Consider the following 20,702-nt stretch of genomic DNA (forward strand, 5'->3'; position numbering starts at 1 on the left):
TATGGATTAAAATATCTGCATGCTGTGTTTTTATTCAGCTTCATTTTTCATAATAGCAATAATTATCAAGATTCAGAATATTTCCTGAGAATTAATGAATAGGTGAGGGAGTGATGGCTTGGAACACAGCCTTGTAAAAAATGTTGCCAAGAAAACTAAGAACAGATTATGCACCAACTCTTTCTTCCTCTTTCAGATATTCCCTAAGGGAGGTGCCAGTTTATCTTGTTGCACTCTGCTGTGGGTGGAACCTTTCCTTTCAACCATTCCTAGGGTGTGTGTAGATGAAATGGGGTTTTAAAAAACACCGCTTCAATTTAGGGTTGATTAAACCCCGATGTCGTGCACATACCTTACTTGCCTCTCCAGCAGGGAGAGGAGGGCGAGCTGTCCCTGGGCTGTGTGGGGGGGATAATGCTTCCCTCTGCGGCAGCGGCGCCCCCCCCCCCCCCCCCAGGTGGCACCTGCCTGCAGTCACCCGGCTCAGGCAGTCCCAGGGGGCATTGCAGCCACAGAAGGAAGCACCAGGCCCTCGCGCAGCTCAAGCAGGCAGGCAGGCTCGGGGGTGGGGGGTATCAGGTTTGCTGCTTTTCTTGGGTGGACCCTGCTTTCCCAGGCTGCTGCCAGGCTGCCTGCAGGGCTTTCTGCAGAGCCATGGAGCTGCACAGCCTGGTGCTTCATTCCATAGCTGTAGGGGCAGCAAACTAAAACTTGAAGGAGTTTTAGTTTGCTGTGCCCCAAGTCATTTAAGGCACATTACACCACCGAATTTCCTACAGCAACTGGAATTAATGCGCAATACGCCGCTGCCGTGTGCAAACACCAACACCGTTAAAATGGTGAAAAAGCATGTAGCCTGCTTTAAAGTGTCATGCACACACACTCCCCTAGACTGAAATAGCAGCCCCCGGCTGCCAATGATGTTAATGACACAAGCTCTGTTTGTTTCAGCCATGGTTGCTGTTTTTTTCATTGCACAGTTGGGCAGGTATAAATTAATTTTAATGGCACTGAAACAGTATCTTAAAAATAATGTTTGTTTGGTTTTTTAATTCCTCAAGAGTGTAAAGCAAAGGGTACAAACAGCAAAAGACTTTAGTGCATAGTTAACTTTTCCCCAAACTTTCCTTGCCTACTTTTATAATTCTCATTGGCCCAACTATTCTATCTGTGACGGGGAGAATCAAACCAGGAATTTAGACCTGGGTCTTGCACCCCAGAGGGTGCTATAGTTGCTGGGCAGTAATCAGTCTCTCTTTTTCTCTCTTTGACCAAGTGTTTTATTTATGTATAATTCTCCAATGGGAGAAATAGAGAGATAAGGGAACAGCTCCATTGGGGAACAGAAAGGGACATACCCATACCAAAAAACTCTCCAGATGAGTTATTTTCCTGATAAATCAGCATTTTCCAATAATTAAATATCCTGGATTTCATCATTGGATCAGCCTCTACACCTGTAGGATAACCAGAGAAGCCAACTTGTTAAAAAGTCAAAAGAAATCTGGAACAAAAGATGTTAACTAGTCATAACAATCAATATTTGCAATGCTTCAGTTGTTTTTAACAAATGGTTCCTCATTTCCAGTGCAGAAATAGGTCTGAGTAGTAAGACTTTTGGTACTGGAATTTAACCAATGTAAAAACTAATTTTTAGCTCCTAACTTCTTTGTAAATTGATATCAGGGACTCTCCAGGCAACTAAGAAATTATCATATTAAACATGTACCTACTAGTGTATTGGAACCAGATGCTTTCTTTGAGCTTTGTTGTTTTGAAGCAAGCCAACTCCCTTGCTTTTGGGATCTTCTTTGATGCTGAAAAAGTTATGCCACAGTGCGTGTATCTACATGAGACGCTTACTGCGCATTAGCCTAACACTGTGCAGTTGTGTGATGGTTAAAAACTGTGCTAATAGCCTACTGTGCCGTGTTACTAGGCTAATGCGCAGTATGCATCACAAAATAACCATGCACTGGCACTACTGCTCAGTAACTAGTTACTGCACATTCAGTTAGTACTTTATTAAGCAAGTACTAAACTAAATGTGCAGTATTTCAGGCGCATTAATGAACGTGTAGGTGCACCCAATGAGAGCCATCTCCATAGGGCCTTCCTCAGGATTTCTCCATCAAATACATCTAGGCTCTTCCTCTGAGGACATATTGAGGCACCTTTTGGCTTCCCTGTAGCAAAAGAGAACCACTAGAGAAGCAATAGCACTAGCAAAAGAGAAGTACTGAGGAATTTTCAGTGCCAGAATACTTGGCCCTGTGCTTAGGGAAGAATAAACAACTTTGAGTCTTGGGAACTTGTTGCTGAACTGTCTTGCAGTTACCTCTATAAGAAGAATGGGTTCAAGCAGTAAGGTTTATTCTGCTTTTAACCATATTCAAGAAGAACAAACTTGATCTCTAGCCTCATACAAAAATTATATACCACTAGTGACATCTGAGTTCCAGCTGAATCGGACCATTAATTTCCTTGTGATCTTGCCAAAACCTCATTCACATCCTCTGGAAATTAAATGCTATAAACTTGGTGTCAGTAGGGCTTCTGCATCTCTAGGACTATAGCAAAAAGTAAGAGCATCTGTTTAAGTAGTTTATTCTTGGTAAACTGAATTATTTTCAATGATTCTACTCCCTGAATTAGCTGTCAGTACTTGAGGATCTTAGCTCACTCTAGCGTAAGGGTGGCCAATCTGTAGCATGGGCATAAGTGGCATGGGGAGCCTTTGTGTGTGGTGGGTAGCAGACTGAGGAGGGGTCAGGCAACACAATGACAGATAGGGCAAAAGGCAGAAAGAGTAACAGATGGGACGGGAAGCACAGGGCATGGAGCAGAAAGCAGAGCAGGAAATTGGATGGGCTACACAGGACAGAAAGCACAGAGCAGAACAGGTTGGGCAAGGAGCAGAAATCAGAGCATCAGACTACACAAGGAAAGGAGATAGGAGTGGCACTTGAGAAGGGTGTGGGACTAATTTGTGCCACAGGGTGCTTAAAAGTTTGACCTCCACTGCTCTAGCAGCCATAGAACATGACTGAGGGCATGTCTACATTGTGTCTCCATCTTAAAATTCTGTAGGGTTTCTGCCTAGAATTCTGAACATGCTCAGCTTTATTTTTGCTATAACATCTAAAGCTGATATTTACTTTGGTACAGCAGTTCTGCAGTGTTTATTAAGTGGAACACCTTTTGAGGGTTTGACTGCTGTCTAGTCTTACATGTGATGGAATATTTAGCAGTCACCTCAAACAAGGAAATACAGTTTCCTTAGTAAATTTGGTTTAGTAGTATTCTCTTTATTTACAGGTCCAGGTTTTTCTATAGCGTTCTACTCTCTGAATGACTGTAGTTTAGCAGAAGGAAATAAGAATGGGGCCATATGATCCATGTAGTTCCTTAATTCTAAATATTTGGTTTGTGAAGGACACATTCATTTGCTCCCAGCACAAACCACTTGTCTAGAAGACCACCAACGCTCATCTTTTCTAGGGGCACATTGCAAACATGTTGATGAAAAAGAGGCAACATTCCTAAGATGCCAGTTTCTACAAGTATCCGCCCCCATCCCATGCCATCCCTGCCTCTCTAAGTATAGTTTGTTTATTGAGGCAAGAAGGCAACTGTAGAGATTTCAGGTGTAAAGAGAACACAAGAGGAATGGTTACCAGGGCTGTGTTTGAAATCTGCATCATGCAACCAGGACAGGAGTTCAGGGAGTACATTCACTGATGGCTGGAATGAATACTTCTACAAGAAAGAGGAAAATGCTATAGTCAGGTGTGGAAAAAAATAAGGGAGTGAGGTTTTCAGTGGCCAATTAGAATGGCTTTTGAGGCTCTTGAGGCCCTAAGTATTTTTCATGCATATTGCTCTTAAGCGGCCGCACTGAATTACTGTTTTTTTTAAATGTCTGAAGCTTGATACTCTTCCCATCACGAAGTTTCAAGGACTGTTCTAAATTCTCTAACAGAAATTTTAGTGAAAGGTGTATGACACTAGCACTCCCCTATGTGGGTTCAATATATGAATGCTGTGATACATCCAATAATTAGAATTCCCACGATTACTTCTGAACTGGATTGCCAGAATGGTAGATGCTTCCTTTATTGTATGACCAATGTCATACTATAATCCTTGAAATGTTGGGTTTACTAGAGCTGAACATATGAATAATGGTGATTTTTGAAAGAGTTATCAGCGTTTTGTTTACTTTTTTAGAAAATACAAAGTATTTAAAATAAAATGTTGTCTGTCGTATGCTAGATCCTCTACAGATACAGTATTGTTACATTAATATCATAAGTTATATTAATTGATTTCAAGGTTTGTAAACACTACATTTATAGATTAAAAAGAACAAAACTTTAAGAGCATGATTGGTCAATTTATGTACAGAATCCCTATGCAGAATCCCTTTTATTCAGTTGGCTTTCTCTTCTGATTTGAAAAACTGTACACATGCCTACCATGAATGTCAATTACAGTATTCTAATGATATCATACTTTTCTACTTAGGAGAACTATAACCACATTTTTCTTTTCCTAGCTGATATACACTGAAAGACAGAATAAAACATCCCCAGTAGACTATTAAGCTGCATTTTTGTCAGGTATTTTTGATATAGTCATAACATTGATACCGTCTTGGCTATAACATACCAAAAGAACTTTAAAAAAATCACCTTTATGTCAAGAATAGTTTGAATATATTTCATTTGTGTAGTACTTTTATATCAGTGGGTTTATTGCACAAAATATCACAATATCTAGGTCTGTCACCTTAATTATCCTACTTGGGTTCATAGATCATGTATAGGCGTGAGAAGGAGAGCCCCTAAAATAATTACAGTAGAATGAGTGGAAGAGAATTACTGTGTGAAATGTCATGGTATCCTGTGATTTAATTACAGCATATCTCTGAAGTTAATCCTTAGAGAATTTTTTATTTTCCAGACTTTCAGCCAAATGAATAATTAGGAGGGCATGCATGCACATGTTATGTTCAGTCTCCTAATGGTTAACTTTTATCACAATTTCAGTCCAATTTCAATGTTACCAAAAAGGTAGTTCAAATGTTGTATTCTGGATGTGTTCTTTTAAACTCTGATACACTGAAAGGAAGAAAAATGGTTATTACTCAGTGTATACAATAGCATCTTGCTGAGGTGCATATTCCTACCTTGCTAATTCAAGCCTGCTTACTTGACTGGTTTTAAAACACTCTGAGTGATTTCTTTCATTAACACACAACCCTTCAAAATTAGAATAAAAAGTTTAATGGCCTAAATACATTGTAGTACTGTTTGAAAAGCTGATTTATCTCTTCTCCTTCTCTTTCTCTTTTTCCCTCTCTCTCTCTCTCTCTCTTTTTACTAGTATTTCCTTGTTATGCCCTTGGTATTTCATAGCTGTCCTGTTTAAGCACTGAAGCAATTAGTTTTGAGAAGGCTGATTCTTCAGGGTCCAGTGCTTTCCTGCCTTTCATTTGCTGAAGCTGTACATTTTAATGAAGTTGTTTCATCTGTGTTGCCAAACACTAGAATTTTGCTGCTTCAATTCTAATTATCTCTGCTGCCGAATGCTATGTTTTATTAAAGCTGTCAAGTGCACTGTTCATTAAATGTCCACAGTCTGTAGTGTTGTGCACACAAATTAGATCAGCTTTGCTCACTGATGGATTATGAAGAAGTGAAACCTTTTTTTACATAAACCTTAAAAAGCTAGTGCAACAGACATCAGTGATGTCTAAGGTAGGTAAAGGCATTACCTGTGTCTTCTTGAAACCTAGTACATATCTTACCACAAGCCATTTTCTACACATGTATTACAATGCCTGTCATCTAGCTGAGAACATTGTTTTGCTCCAAGACAGACATCTAGAACATGATTTTATTCATTAAGAGACTATTTTTCTGCCTCATGATACCTAAAATTATATCCTGTAGTCTGGAATTCTATATCTTATAGTATGATAAGTTTCTTTAAGTACTGCTTTAATGTAAGCAAATGCATCTCTGCAAGAGTCTTCCATTAAAGGGTTGTGTAATAAACCTGATTGATTTCCACTAAAAGAAATATGACTCATCTAAATGCTGCTAACCTTGTGTGTCCAAACACTGCAATGCTGCACAACTACCAGCTTCTCCGTTACACTTGTATATTTTATTACAAGATGTTTATCCCAAAAACATGGTGCATTGGTCTCTAAAATGACATATTTATTGGACTTTCACAAAAAAAAGAAAGCGTAATCTATCATAGGCAAGTTTATTTTACTAGCTTTGCAGGGTTTTTTTCCATAAGAAAAAGTTTTCTGCAGTCTATATAATTAACTTTTTATTCAATAACATATATATTCATATTAGTATTTATTAATCAATTGAGCTCCAAACACACTTTAAGAAGACTAATTAGATGATGACAGGCTATCAGATGTACATTTATCTTGTTGGTATATTGAAAATCTGTTTTTCTTAAAATTCAGCTATTTAAAAGAATTGACTTCAGGGTTGTTTTGCAGTAACGTAGCCATATGGCATCACTTTTCTGTTTCAGGCACTTTATTTTTCTTTAAAGAAAATGACAGTTATATTATCCAGCATTACATTTAGATGCATTAGCCTATATTTTAGGCTTTGATGTAAATAGACTTATATCGTGCCTTTCAAAGACATCACAAATTATATGTCAATATGGCATGTAAGACAAATACAACTTTTGATCTAAATGCATATTTATTTAAATGTTGGGAAGGGAATTACAGCACTGTAGCAAAATGTAAGGTCCCACACAGAAGACGTGTAGAATGTCCCACACAGAAGGCACTATAGAGAGACATGGCATCTAGGACTGGTACTTTTACCTATACCAGGCTTCACAGAAGACAGTGTTTGATCTTGTTTATATATAATGTCCTATCTGATGTGCCTCAGAGTAATTATGAAAAGTGATAATAGCATTCAACTTAATTTTCTTATTTAATAAATAAAAGGTAAAGTATCTTTTCCCAAAGGAACTGTGCATTTGTCTTACTGGAACTTTCTCTTCAAGCAAATGCTTTGTTAGTATGATTCACTAATATATATGGTTCTTTTAGCATCCTCTTCACTATAGTAGCCGAGTACATTAATACTCTTTAATGTATGGCATTACAGATGGGCCCAAAATTAACTAGACAATTTAAGGAAAGAGGTCCAGAATTATGAGTTCTCCACTAAAATTCCCAATCACTAATCATATCCAGAGACTCAGATAATCCCCATTTATTCTAAATGCTATAAACATGGTATGAAGTGTAGGTAAGAGAGAGGTTCTCTCAAATAGCAAGGGCTCCATTCATGGTGTGCTTTACAGATTAGAGACCCTGTCTTGAGCTGCACTTAAAAGATGAATAGGTAGAAATTCATGGGGGGGGGACATCTTCCTTGTGACAACTGCTATCTAATAATCAAGAAATTGCATTCTGCGCCAGCTGTAACATTTAAGTAGTCATTGAGGAGATCCTGTAGTGGGGTGGGTTGCCATTAGTGTGTGTAAAAACAGACCTGAGAGAGAAGAACAAAAGTAACTGGCAGAGAAATAGGTGTGTGTATAAGATGCTCTTGGATGCCAACAGCAGTTGGAATTCCAAAGGAAGACCGGTCTCAGAACTCCACTGAACTGTGAACTTCGTAGAAAAAGTTTGCTTGTGAACCCTATTTGATGGTGTCTGTGAGCATCCTTGTTGTATCCTTAAAGTATTTACCATGGCTTTAAGAATAAATCTTCCGTTTTGTACGGATAGAGACTTGGGCTGCATACACACGTTCAGATGATCCAAGAGCATTCTTCTGGGTTTGTTTTCCTGATAGAAAAATGTACCTGGTGACCCCTGGGTAGACATTTGATCACTGAGACCCTGAGGAGCAGAAAACTTGCAGTGTTGATGCTACACAGCTGGGGGAGGGGAAAGGGGGAGGGGCTGTGTTCACATCTCAGCATGCTCTGCAGGCTCCCTCATTCTTCCTGGTGACAGATGGCATCAAGGGAAAGGAAAGCTATGATTGGCTGACTCAAACTGCTCAGGATCAGTCTGTGTCTTTCTGCAGCACTATGTGGGGACTGTGAAAGAGGCATGGTTTGCTCACTGCTTGGCTAGAGCAGTAGAGTCTAGCAAGTGATTCAGATGTTGCGGGGAGGGAGAAAAGCACCCTGGGATGCTGGAGGACTGTGCTGTGGCTTCTCTCAGAAGGGAACATGTACAGACATTCGCTTTCCTAGGAGAAACTCTCCTGGGAGTGATCTAACCCTGTTTGTTTCTGGGTTATTTTTCTCCCCAAGTGGCCATTTTTTGCTATGGAAGAAAAATCTTGAACATTTGTACACTTGTGTTTTCTAATGGGCTATTAGAAACTTCCCAGTAGAAACTGAATGTCTGTACATGGCCTCGGACTCACATCCAGGTCCAGGCATCAGGTAGAATGTGGGCATAATAGATGCTACCTCATCTGGTTTTGATAAAATGAGCTGTGCAACTGTACCAGCAATGCTGTAATCTGCATTTGTATTAATGCCATAACCCTACCTTGTGTTTGAATTTCAACACATTATTGAAGAACAAAGCTGCATAGACTAATTTAGAAGCCTGGAGAGTAGTTGCCCTCCTCTGAAGAATAGCAGCAGATGGGAAGAGCATGGAGGTGACTGAAATATATTAGAATGTTCCATGATATGTTTAATTCTAATATAAAAAGGGCTTAGTCCATTTTTCTGTCTGTCCGTAATGCTCTTGGAGCACTCTGATTTAGTTACTGAAACAACCAAGCTCCAAGAGCTTTCCAGACAGGAGGTGACAGCGGAGTGCCACCATGACGGCACACCACTGGCTCACCTTTCCCTCCCTGGCCCGGCTCCCTGGAGGTGGCGACAACAGAGCAGATGGAGTGTGGGGGGGCGGTGAAGCCAGCACCGCTGGCCTTGCCTGCCCCCTTCCTCCTCAGCCCTGCTCCCTGGAGGTGGTGGCAACAGAGTGGAGGGGTGAAGCCAGCACCTCTGGCCTCGCTTCCCCCCCTCCCTCTCTCTCCTACTGGCCTGCTCCCTGGAGGCGGTGGCAGTGTGGTGTGCTGGTTGAGTGGGGCAGAGATGACATCGGGGCAAGCTTCCTCTCCACCCTGCTCCTAGGAGGCGGCGACACTCCATCCCTACCCACTCCCCTCCCTATTGTTCCCAATGGGCAGTTGACTAGTATGGTGATATAGATTTAATTTTAAAGATTAATTTTTGGTAGGAAATGCTGCATGTTGACTTTGTATACCTATTTGATTCATGTTTGGGTCTGAATACAAATTCAGCCTATCATTTCCTGAATTTCCTATTGAGGTTTAAATATTTAAGCAGCCCCTGTCACAAGCCCATACTCTTTCTATATTAGCTTTTTGTGGTCTAATATATTATTATTATTTTTATTACTGTTGTGATTATGTGAAGTTCTTGATCCCACAAAAGTTCATCTCTTTCTTCAGTACAAATTGTCCTTAAGAATAGTCTGTAGTGCAGCAAAATATATTTTTTTCTTGGGGACCAAGAACATTTCCAACTTATCAGTGTAGACTCAAAAAATTCTGTTACAGCTTTGACGTATCTATCAACGAGGAGGGAGTCACGCTAAGAAACATTAAATTAGATATGTGAAAATGCCTATCCTTCTTGCTTTGGAAATTATCTTTAATATTGTATTTAAGGAAAATCTTGTTGCTGTGCATTTTTTCACAAAAAAGAAAAGTGGGATCTTAAACTAAAGCTGAATATAATGAAAATAATGAGAGGAAGAGATACAATACAGAAGAAAAATAAATCAGTTTTGACTTTGAGGTCCTTGGGAAGCAAATTATACTCCAGATCCAAGTATCCTGGAAGTTCAACATTATCCATTGAACGCAGTGACAAAATGTGCCTGTGAGGTTCAGATGTGAGTTTTCAGTTTAGTTCCCCTTCTCAGCTGAAATCCATTTAACCCAGAGGTATCAAACTCATGTTGCCCCACAGACAATGGGCTGAATTGGGCCCACAGACACTCTTTTCCCCTTTTCCTGTGACCCTCTTCCCCCTGTGCCAGATCCAGTGCATGTGATGTCTGTTTCATCAGGTCTGAGACACCAGCAGCATGTGGCGCGGTGTCCTAGGTTGGCTGGGGAGGGCACTGCATGCTGCTTGGTTCCTGTAATAGCTGGAATGGGCAGTGCATGTGGCGCAGTCCAGCTGAGGCAGGTGCCATATGCAGCGCAGGTCCCATACTGGCCAGGAGTAGATGCCATGTGTAATATGCAGTACTTCCCCTCACCAGATTGTGCTGCATCTGCATTGCATGTGGCACTCCACTGGGCTGGTCCAGAACCATGCTGCACAACCACCTGCTTCAGCCAATCCACTACCCATGATCTGTGTGATACCTGCAAGTGCCACCTGCAGCATGGGTCCTGGACCAGCTGGAGAAAGGACCATGTACAGTGTGTGTCCTGGATTGGCTGGGGTGGGTGCTGTCTGTGTCACCACGTGCCCTCCCTGTGGGGCCAGCCTGACTTGTGATGTGTAGCACCCAGGTGCAGCACCAGGGGCCTGATGACAGGGCTCCAAGGGCCAGATCTGACCTGTGGGTTGTATCTGTGGACACCTGATTTAAAACATTGCAAAGAGGATGTATATCAAAGTCTTGCAATCATTCTTGAATTTAAAAGTTTTTGTTAACCTTTTTTTATTTGCTACTGAATATATTACTGGAGGGAATACATTTTTCAATTTGTAGAAAAAAAATAGAAATTTTTTACTTAGTTTTATTTGTATTACAGGAGCATCAGGACAGTGTGCTGGGAAATACTATGCAGAGTATAATTGCCTTATTGAATAACCTGGTTGCCAAAAAAAATACAAACCTGATGTTACTTTATGAACAAGGTATGTATTTTCTATGTATTGCATCCTCCTTCCTGCATCATTTTTTGATATACTTGGTGTAGCTGGATTGCACATGCATGAGATTTTCTACTCATTGTACTTACTTCTTTACTGGTTTGTAGTCACTAGCCACACTAAAGCCAACTGGCATTCTACACATCCTCCTCCACCCTCATATTTATTTAACTCCTTTTGATTAGAAATTATAACTTTTAGAATGCTGCTTCCTAAAGGAAATGTAATTCATCAAGCAGTGAAGCTTAAATTATGCCTCTGAGGCACAGACTTTCATATGGGTGGTGCAGAGTCTGGCACACATGAACTCTGATTGCAACTGGCCTTTGTACACATAGGATATGCGAGAAGAGGAGAGGCTGCTTGTGTTCTCCCTTCCTATTCACATCCATGAAAGTGCTAGTTGTGGAACACTCCAATCTATTTCTTTCTTGGTTCCCCATTTCTGTATTATGAACTACACAGGGACTGCTGAACTCAGAAGGGGTTATATTGAAACTGAAAACCGATCTGCAAATAAACAACAGGCAGCCTTAGTAAGAAAATCTGTTAAAATAAAGGTCTTTGCTTAGGTTTATAAGATGAAGAAAGACACATCTGAAATTAAAGTGAATTTTTATTTTTAAATTTATCTAGGAATTTACAAGTCTTTGTAGCACAGTCTGTTTTTTGTTACTTATTTCTTCTGTGTTTGTAATTAAGTAAACAGTGTTGGAGTAACAACAGAAAATGCACAACATTGTCATTTTTCCTATAAATCACAGGCCTGAAATATTGTTATTAAAGTGTTTAACATATTTAGAAATGATAGGCAGGGGAAAAGAGGAAGCAGGTTTGCCTTACGCATCCAGAATTAATTTCCTTTACACTAAAAGTCAAGCAAGTTGGAAGAAGCAGACATTGAAAGTCTTTAGGTGAAGATAAAAGGGGAAAAGGAGAGAGGAAATACCATGGTAGAAGTTTTCTCTGGACCACCAAATTAGAAGAAGATGGTTAAAGATTTGAATAAAGAGCAAAAGCATCCAAAGAGCAAGAGCCAGTAATAATGAGGAACTCTACATATATGAATGTCTCTCGGATAATAAATGTGGCAGAACACACATTCTCCAACAAGTTCTTGGAATGTACTGGAAACAACTTTTTGTTCCAGAAGGGGGAGAAAGATGGTATAGGTGGCTGATATAATTCTGAATTTTATAAGGATGAACTGGTTGAAAAACTGAAGGTAGAAGATAGTTTTGGTTGAAACTGGTTATGAAACAGTAGAAATTTTAGAGATACAAGAAAAGGGTGGGCAGCAGAATAATGACCATGAGCCCCCAAAACAGCAGACTTCATTACATTCAGTGTTGTGGTAAGGAAGAGTCTGTGGAAAGGAATGCTGATGGGAAAGAGTTTGTAGGAGATCAGAGTTTCTAGAAGAGATGATAGTAAAGGCAGAATAGCAAACTAGCCTAACATGGAGGGGAAAATAGGCTTATTAAGAGACCACTATGATTGCTAAAGAAGCTATTGAATTACCTGAATATCAAAATGAATTGAGTAGAAAGTAGTAATAAGAACATATTGCTAAGTAGCACAGGCTGGAGAGACAAAACTAAATGCACCTAACAAAGGGCATAAAAGGCATTAAGAAAAAAGTTCAATAAATTCATTACATATATGAGAAAGAAGAAAAGTATACTTGTAACAGAAAGGTGAAGGCTCATGTTACTGAGGGAGAGCCTCAGGCGGAGAAAGCTGCCCGTTGTGAGCTGCCAGGGAACAGGTACCTAGGGATTTACCTGCTATGAGTACTTACTGCTGAACCAGTTGTGTTGTAGTAGCTCACTGGGCTTGAGCCCTGTATGGGAGACAAGCTATTATTATAGCAGAGGCCAGCAGCAGTAAGTCACCCAGGGGATGAACCAGCAAACAAAATCAGGAAACAGCTGCTGCAGCTCAGGGAGTCACCTGACTGAAAGGGGGCCAGGCCAGGGAGGTACTTAAACACAGGCCCTTAGCCAGGAGGCATTCTGGCCTTGGAGGCTGCAGAAGCAAGAGTTTCAGAGCAGGGGAAATACAGTAGTTTATTTATCTGGCACTGGAGCTGTCTTGAGGCAGGCAACAGAGTGCTGCTGTCCTATAGAGGAATGTTACCTGGGGTAAGGGGAGCCTTGTTATGCAGGTGGGTAGCCATTGTTTTTGTTTGGACCCAGAAGTGGTTTAGTTTTTGTTATGGCCAGAAGGCTTACTTCTTGGTTACAGTTTCAACTGGTGATTTGGGTGTGGATGAAAGAGGAGTGTGATGAGGTTTCAGTGGGGTGCATGAGGAGCGGAGGGTGGTTTAACCCACAGCAGGATACCAGGGGCACACCAGTGTTTAGGGCCCAGCTAAAGGCCTTGATTCAGGGCATACCGTAGGCTTAGGCTCAAGGAGCAGGTGAAAGCCTAGAGATAGCAAAAGAGGCTAAAGCCTAGCTGGGGCAGGAGCCAGACAAGGGCCAGGGGTCTCAATGCCCAGGAAGGGGTGAGGCCAGGGTCCTGTTAATAAAAAGGGACAGAGACAATTGCCAGGAGGCCCAGGAACCTAAGCAGGCTCAGTAAACGTATTGCCCAGGATAGGGGATGGACAAAGCTGAATTCGGCGAGACAGTGGGCTAGAGTCCAGAAGCCGGGTCTGAGACAGCGGGCCTTGGATAAGGGCCCATCTAGAGTAGAGGGGTGGAAGCTGGAAAGGCCAAAGCCCCAACAAGGGAGTAAAGGCCTAAGGTGGCTTGGTGGCTTTGGGGACAAGTTTCCCATGTGAGTGATGATGCATAACACCTATGAGGAATGGGCATGACTGTAGGGGAGGTTTGGAGGCTGTGATTAGACCATAAGGTAACAGGTACCTTGAGACACATGTGGGCCAGGGGAGCTCCACCTAATGGGAGAGATTGGTGCAATCAGTGGAGTCAGAGAGAGAGGGAAACCACTGGTGGGAATAGACCAGGGCTCACTCTAAGACCTGTGGGCAGCCTCCCATTTTAATCCCTTAATAAGAACAAGGCATGGCAGGCAAGAAGTAAAGGAAACGTATCTTAGAGACTGAGCTAGGACCCATACAGCTATCAGAGAGCAACACAGCCCCCTTTGGGGCCCAGTCCTGTTACAATACTTAATGGGGAAGGAGAGAAAATGATAAGTGACACAGAAAAGGCTAAAATGTTCAATGCCTCTTAAAACTTAAGTCTTCACAAAAAAGGTTAGTTGTGACCAGACACTTAACACGATTAAAATCAATAACAAAAGAGTAAAAATATAGACTAGAACAGAAAAAGGAAGGGAAAAAGAATATTCAGATGGTATGACTTGGCAAAGCCTAATAAAATTCATCCTAGATTATCTAAGAAACTGAAGCAGCCCATTTACCATTAGTAACTATTTTTAGGAACTTATGGAGGAATGGTTAAGGTCCCAGGGGGCTGGAGAAGGACAGATCTAGCATTTATCTTAAAAAGGGGGAAAAGAAGGATCCAGGAAATTACAGAGCTGTCAGCCTAACAACCAAGGTTGGTTTGACATGATTTGTTTTGACAGAGGGAAGCAATAAAAATGGTAACAGTTTGCAATATATACTGTATGACTAGAGGTTGGCGATGTCTGATAATAATTGGGTTTGTGATTATACAGCTTCTGGTTCTGGTGCTAGTGTGAGCAGAGCTAGTTTGTATATTATCAAGGTGCACTTTATCCAATATAGACTCCAGTACATGAGAGAGTTCAGAGTATCTATGCACAACTTTACATTGTACCATGTAGACCAGTGTTCTCAATCTTTGTCACCTCTGGGGACCCTTCTATATCTGTTCTGAATCTATACCTGAGGGGAAAAGTGTAGTTCCCACCACTGAGGCTGATCCTGTGGAGTCTCATAAGCCAGCAAGTACCCTCACAGGCTCTTCCGTTGTCTATGGGAGAAGCAGGGCAGATGAGATAGACTACAAAGCTTGGCTCCATCTGTGCATCTGCCCACCCACCCATAGCAGATTGAACTGCCTGGGAGTGTGGGGGCAGCTGGCACAGGGGTTGCCTGGGAGCAGAGGAGGCTTGCAATGGAAGCAGTCCTCAGAGAAGCATCCATAAGCACCACTGGGGTAGCTGGGGCAGGTGCAGGGCACTGGAGCTGAAAGCATTTACCTCATCACACAGGGGCTGGATGGCATTACATCCTTAAGGGGATCTCACAATCTCCAGTTGAGAATCACTTCTGCGGACCTATTCATTATATCTTGAAATAGGTAAAAAGTTAATCTGAAGAGGAGGGTGATGAAGTGTTTGGGTATCCACCAACGTCAGGCTGGTCTGGATATTTTTATTCATTCCAGCTCTACATTCCTAAGATTTCTCTGGGTTTGACTAACCTCTTTGGGATAAGTTGTTTTTATGTATGGTCTAAAGTGCCAGTGACTATATTAATAATCATAATGATCATATAATAACTTCAAACTAGTTATGGGAATATAGGCCTGTATTATACAGGTAGTCAGATAGCATAAATAGTCCCTTCTGCATTTGAAACCTGGAGATAATTAAATATTAAAATTATAAAGCTAACATCATTTGCTTTAACAGTAGAGGACTTGTTTGAAATATTATTATACTCGAAATGTTTCAGGCATTTGCATGAGCATTAAATGTTTCTTGCAAACAGTGTCCATAACACAAAGAGTGCCATTTTAGTTTCACATTATTCTATAATTATTAACATTTTAAATCTAGCTTTTGGTTAGTACATGCAGACTGACCTTTTTGTAGTCTTCTATTGCAGTTTTTTGTACAAATAGCATGGAAGTCTAAATTATGCACTTGTGTACAAAATATAAAGTGCCCCATCTGCAAAAATATTATTAAAAAAATCCAAATGTTATATGTTGATTCAGCAATGTATAATGGCTCAAGAAAAGTTAATTTTCTTGGTAAACATTACTTGCATTATTACTCATCTATATAGCAAATCAGCTAAATATATAAGCTTCTGAGTGATTAGAAAAAATATATCCAAGCCATTTAACATTTTGGGGGGGATTAGGCCTATGTGCTTGTCCCTCTCCAGAGTTTAGATACAGTATCCTAAGTTGAGGAGGCAGGTAGGTGCCTCCATCCATTCAGAATCCATAGTCCAAAGTCCTATTCTCAGAGTAGATGCTTATAACTACTCTTTCCAAGAACTAAATTAGGGGATCCCTCTTTTGGTGGCGTTATGCTTGTTCCCACCTTATCATATAATATCCTTATTGTATAAGTCTGTGAAGTGGAAGAAGACTCACTCCTCACCCTAACAAGATTCAAGGTTCAAGCTCCAAATGTCTCACCTTGCATGAATGCTGTACCACTAGGGTATGGGCTTTTCTGGGATGGAGACAGCATCTGACTCTGTAGGTTGAAAATAAGAGAGGATGCTAATATTAACAGAATGACCTAGTATTTGGGAAATGTAATGGGGTCCTAAACCTGGCCAAAGTTTTTTAGTTACTTAAAACTTAAAAATGATAGCTAGATAGATAGCTAAAGGTCTTTCATCCAGCATATTAAACATCAGATATTTGTCCTTCAAACTTTAATTTAGAGACCTCTCCTCTTCCAAAGTATATAAAATGTGCAAGGCAGAACAAGGTGAAAAAATATCACTTTACCTTACACAAAGAGGAAGATGTTCTAATCTCTAAAAAAGCTCTTAAAGTATTAATGCATGCCTACATTTCTGAACTTCAGTTATTGAGAATCAGTACTTGAAACCTGCATTTTAATTTCGCACAAATGTAAATTTTTCTTATCGTTTCATAGTTGTACAAAGACTAACATTTGCCAACAGTTATTACACAATCAACATAAGGATGCCCCTATTCTTAGCATTTAGGACAAAACTGTAGCATCTTAATTATAATTATTGTTTGCAACTCCTGATTTCTTTTTCAGTGTTAACCACAGCAGGCTTATAGTATATGCTCACATGCTGATGTCCTTCTAAGGCTGCTTGGAACCCTGTGTTTTAAAAAGTATTTTAGGCAAGATTTAGCATAATCTCTGGTAGGGATATTTGTTAAGCAGTAGCATGTTTCATAAAACAAAGGCAAAGTCTTTTACTGTAATGCCTGCCTTTTACAACCGTTATAGAAACTGTTTATTTCTACCACCTTTGTTTCTTTTCTCATATATTTTCAAATTGTTTTACACAAATTAGAGCTTGTCAGAGCATTTCGTTGTCTAGAATGTTATTTTTACCTCTTTTGAAACTTGTTCTTTTCTTTTGGTACATATTCAAAGGCATGGAAATAATTTATTATACCTGTCACATCAGCTGGCTTTTGTTTTATTGAAAGAAATTGGACACATTTTACTAGAGGGGTAAATGTGTTTGTAAGGCTTCGTCTTGGAGCTCAGTGTTTTCATTTCTACATGATGAACAAGCTGATATATTGCACAGTAGACTGATGTGCTGGCAAAAGACAATTTTTGGTAGCTTATATTTATCAGAGCACTCATTTATATAGAGAATTTTTTTTCTGACAGGACATGGGCATGTTGTAAATAACTCTACTAATTGCAGTAGTTTTTTCAAAGGTAATTATAGAGGTAGTTTGTAGCTCATTTTGGCTGTGTCCAGAACTATTACTTTCTAGGTCTTCTTCTTTTGGCAGACCAGTACTCGTTACAAAATCAAGCTGTTATCAAAATATTATAAAGGATACTACAGATTTCTCTGCCAAGTGGCCAGTCCTGTGCTGAAGGCATCAACATTGCCAATATAGGCAAAATTTGGACCGATACGAAAATACTATGTGTAAATTGAATTTGAAGAAAGTGTTTCCAGTTACCGGTGGAACATATGCCAAACTTTTTCCTTCTATTTTTGGAATTGTCAGATCTGTTGAAAACTACAAACTAACATGGAAATGAAGCTTTGAGATATCATCATTGAGAATAATATAGTCAGCATCTTGCTTTTCAAAATAATGTAAAATCCGTTAATGGTTAATAAGAATGCAAGTAGTTTCTACAATACCAAAAGTGAAAAGGAAAGACAGTTAATGCAAAACACAATATGACAGTTTAAAGCAATTATATCTGACGCTGTATTAAGAAAACACTGTAAGCACTTGAAGTGTGGACAGTTATTAAAAACGAAAAGCCCTGCAATGAAAGTTTGTAGAAGGATTTTAGTAACTCATTTGCAGCTCATGAAAGAAAGATAATAGTCAACCTTCATGGGTGAGATATTCTATTCATCTTGTGGTCCGCTGCTTTGACTTTTAGTCAAATGTCAAGAGATTAATTAGATTTCAGATGTCTTTATGCATGTCGTATTGTTAAAGTCAGTTAAATATTTCACACTTAAAAAGTGACTCCCATGAGACCAGCAACCCAGCATTAACTTTTTTAATAAAAAAGGTCATGTGCCAGCTCTTTACACTTACAGAAAAATAGTTTAGTTATAGGCAAGCTAAAAAGTTTTTATATCTAGATAGGTGCCCATTGTAGGACATTTTTCTATCCTTCTACTTACAAATAGCTGTACTTCAGGTCTCATCTCCAAAGTGCTCTTAACTGTCTCTTAAAACTCTTAAGTACTGTTACTGAGTACGTAATAAGAGTTACTGCCTCCCTATGCAGCCCTCTTATCCCCCTAGTTGTCCTTCCCACTCTTGTAGAATAGATACTGACCCTGATGAGAGATCTAGCTCCCTAGCCAAGTGGTACCCAATTCATCTGGCCTCATGGGTTAGATCTGGCTTGCAGAACAATACCTCAGGCCAGATCAGGTGTGTGGGTTGTCCCACAGGCCAGATGGTGAACATGGGGCCACATCATCTGGCCTATGGGGCTCTCTCTGAGTCTGGAAATTTGGCAGTCAGATGAAAGGCACAACATTAACTGCTGCAACTCCTGGAGTGTAGGTTTTTAATGGTTTAGGTAGGTTTTAATGGTTTATAGCAGTGGTCCTCCCCCTGGGGCTCCCTATAGTACCCGTAGACTTGGTTCATCCAGGATTGATGCATTTAGGGGTCCAAAAATAGTGGCACAGATCAGTGGCAGCATTAATTGCTCCTGCTCTAGAGGATATGACAGTTAGTGCTACTGCTGCTCCCCTGTTATTAAGTTTCCAGACTTACAGGAAAATTTACAGGACAGATGACACAGCCCCACACACCAGGTGGCACCAGTACATGGAGTCGGAGCCAGGGGAAGCAGAGTAACTCTGTGGCCAGATCTAGTCTGCAGATCGGCCCTGTGCTGACCATCTGGGCTGTGGGGCTAGAAGGTTGAGCACCACTGTCTTAGTTAAAGCAAAAATAGATACCTTTGAGTCAAAGAAAATAGGAGTTCTCTAGGGAGGACCAACTCCTCTTTCTACAGTGGGGAGGCAAGGAAGGTAACCATTGTGTTCTGGGTTGCAGTCCTATAAGATCCTAACTAAATCTTGTTGAATACAGTATTTGAACTGATATATACATATTAGAAGATTTAGGTTCAGTTTTTATAGAAAAGCCAAGATTCAGTCTATATTAGGGGTGGGCAAAATGCATCCTGTGGGCCAAATCTGGCCCACTAGGCAATCCCATCCAGCCCACAGGCACCCACCAATTAATTGTACTCCACCCAGCCCTTGTGCTTCACTCCCAGCCTCCTGTGTGGGACTGCTGCAGTCACCAGGGGACCTGCTTGAGTTCCCTGGCCTCCAGTGTCTCTTCCTTGTGTCCCTGCTGCAGCACTTGCTTTAGGCACCCAGTAGGGAAGCTGCAGCTGGGCAGGAACATGGAGAGTGTGGCTGGGGCTGGTGGGAGTATGTACCCAGTGGGGTGGGAAACCGCAGAGATAGGGATCTCTCAGTGCCAGCCCCACTGACATGGAGCTGGCACTGGCAGATAAGGATCTCTCAGCTCCTGCTCCCCTATTGCGATCTCAGAGTCAGGGGTTTGGATCTCCCTGATCCCAGGGCAGGGGGACATGCATTTGCAGGTAGCAAATTTACTGCCTATTAGCAAGGTTTATTACACAATAAGCATGTGCACATGTAGATGCACATGCTTATTGTGCAGTAAGCTACACTACTTTACAGTAAAGCATCTCGTGTAGACATGCCTCTTATGCCTGACATGCCAAAAGGCTTGCGATTTACCATGTAATTCATTGGGCTGGGCCCCAGCAGAGTCTCAGCATGTCAAGTCATGTTGACCCCACAACTGAGCAGTGCTCAGCATGTGTGTGTGTGTGTGTGTGTACTCCAGATACCCCCCCACAGAGGATTCATGTGCTAATTAGGTGTTCTTATCATGAGTCCATGGATACTCCAAAGATAGGGACAACCTGTCATAGGGCAACCTGGTCAGGCTTTACTTCATTGTGGGTGGGACCACACTAATCATATACAATAGCCTGAGAGAGGGGCTGACACAGGGATTTTGGGTGAACCATTTCGGGTCCAATTTTCCAGACAAGGCTGGTAAGGAAACAGGAATCATTGGAAATAGGAAAGAAAGATTCAGCTCAGTTGTGGGAATGAAGAGGTACTTAAAATATATGCAATGTAGTGGCTCACCATGACTTATCAGAATAGATGCTGGGGGGTGGGGTGGGGTGGGCTGCACTCTATGGGCACTACCATGTATCTTATATAGATAGGTTGTACTAACTTATGTTTGTGGTAGGTTCCCATCAGCATGTTTGCCCAGTGTGGGCCATGTACTTATCCTTATGGTAGGTTCCCATAAGGTTACCTGGCA

General features: G+C 40.9%; 1 protein-coding gene across 2 annotated transcripts in view; it reads left to right on the forward strand.

Annotated features, from left to right (window-relative positions):
• Positions 1–20,702, forward strand: part of ULK4 (unc-51 like kinase 4) — a 468,513-nt gene that overhangs the window by 288,326 nt on the left and 159,485 nt on the right. For both annotated transcript variants that reach the window (XM_019483510.2, XM_019483506.2), the window contains exon 32: positions 10,836–10,941. In XM_019483510.2, coding sequence (XP_019339055.1) covers positions 10,836–10,941 — 106 coding nt within the window. The remainder of the gene's footprint in view (positions 1–10,835; positions 10,942–20,702) is intronic.

This window comes from Alligator mississippiensis, chromosome 5 (genome assembly GCF_030867095.1).
Source record: "Alligator mississippiensis isolate rAllMis1 chromosome 5, rAllMis1, whole genome shotgun sequence".
Lineage (NCBI taxonomy): Eukaryota > Metazoa > Chordata > Crocodylia > Alligatoridae > Alligator > Alligator mississippiensis.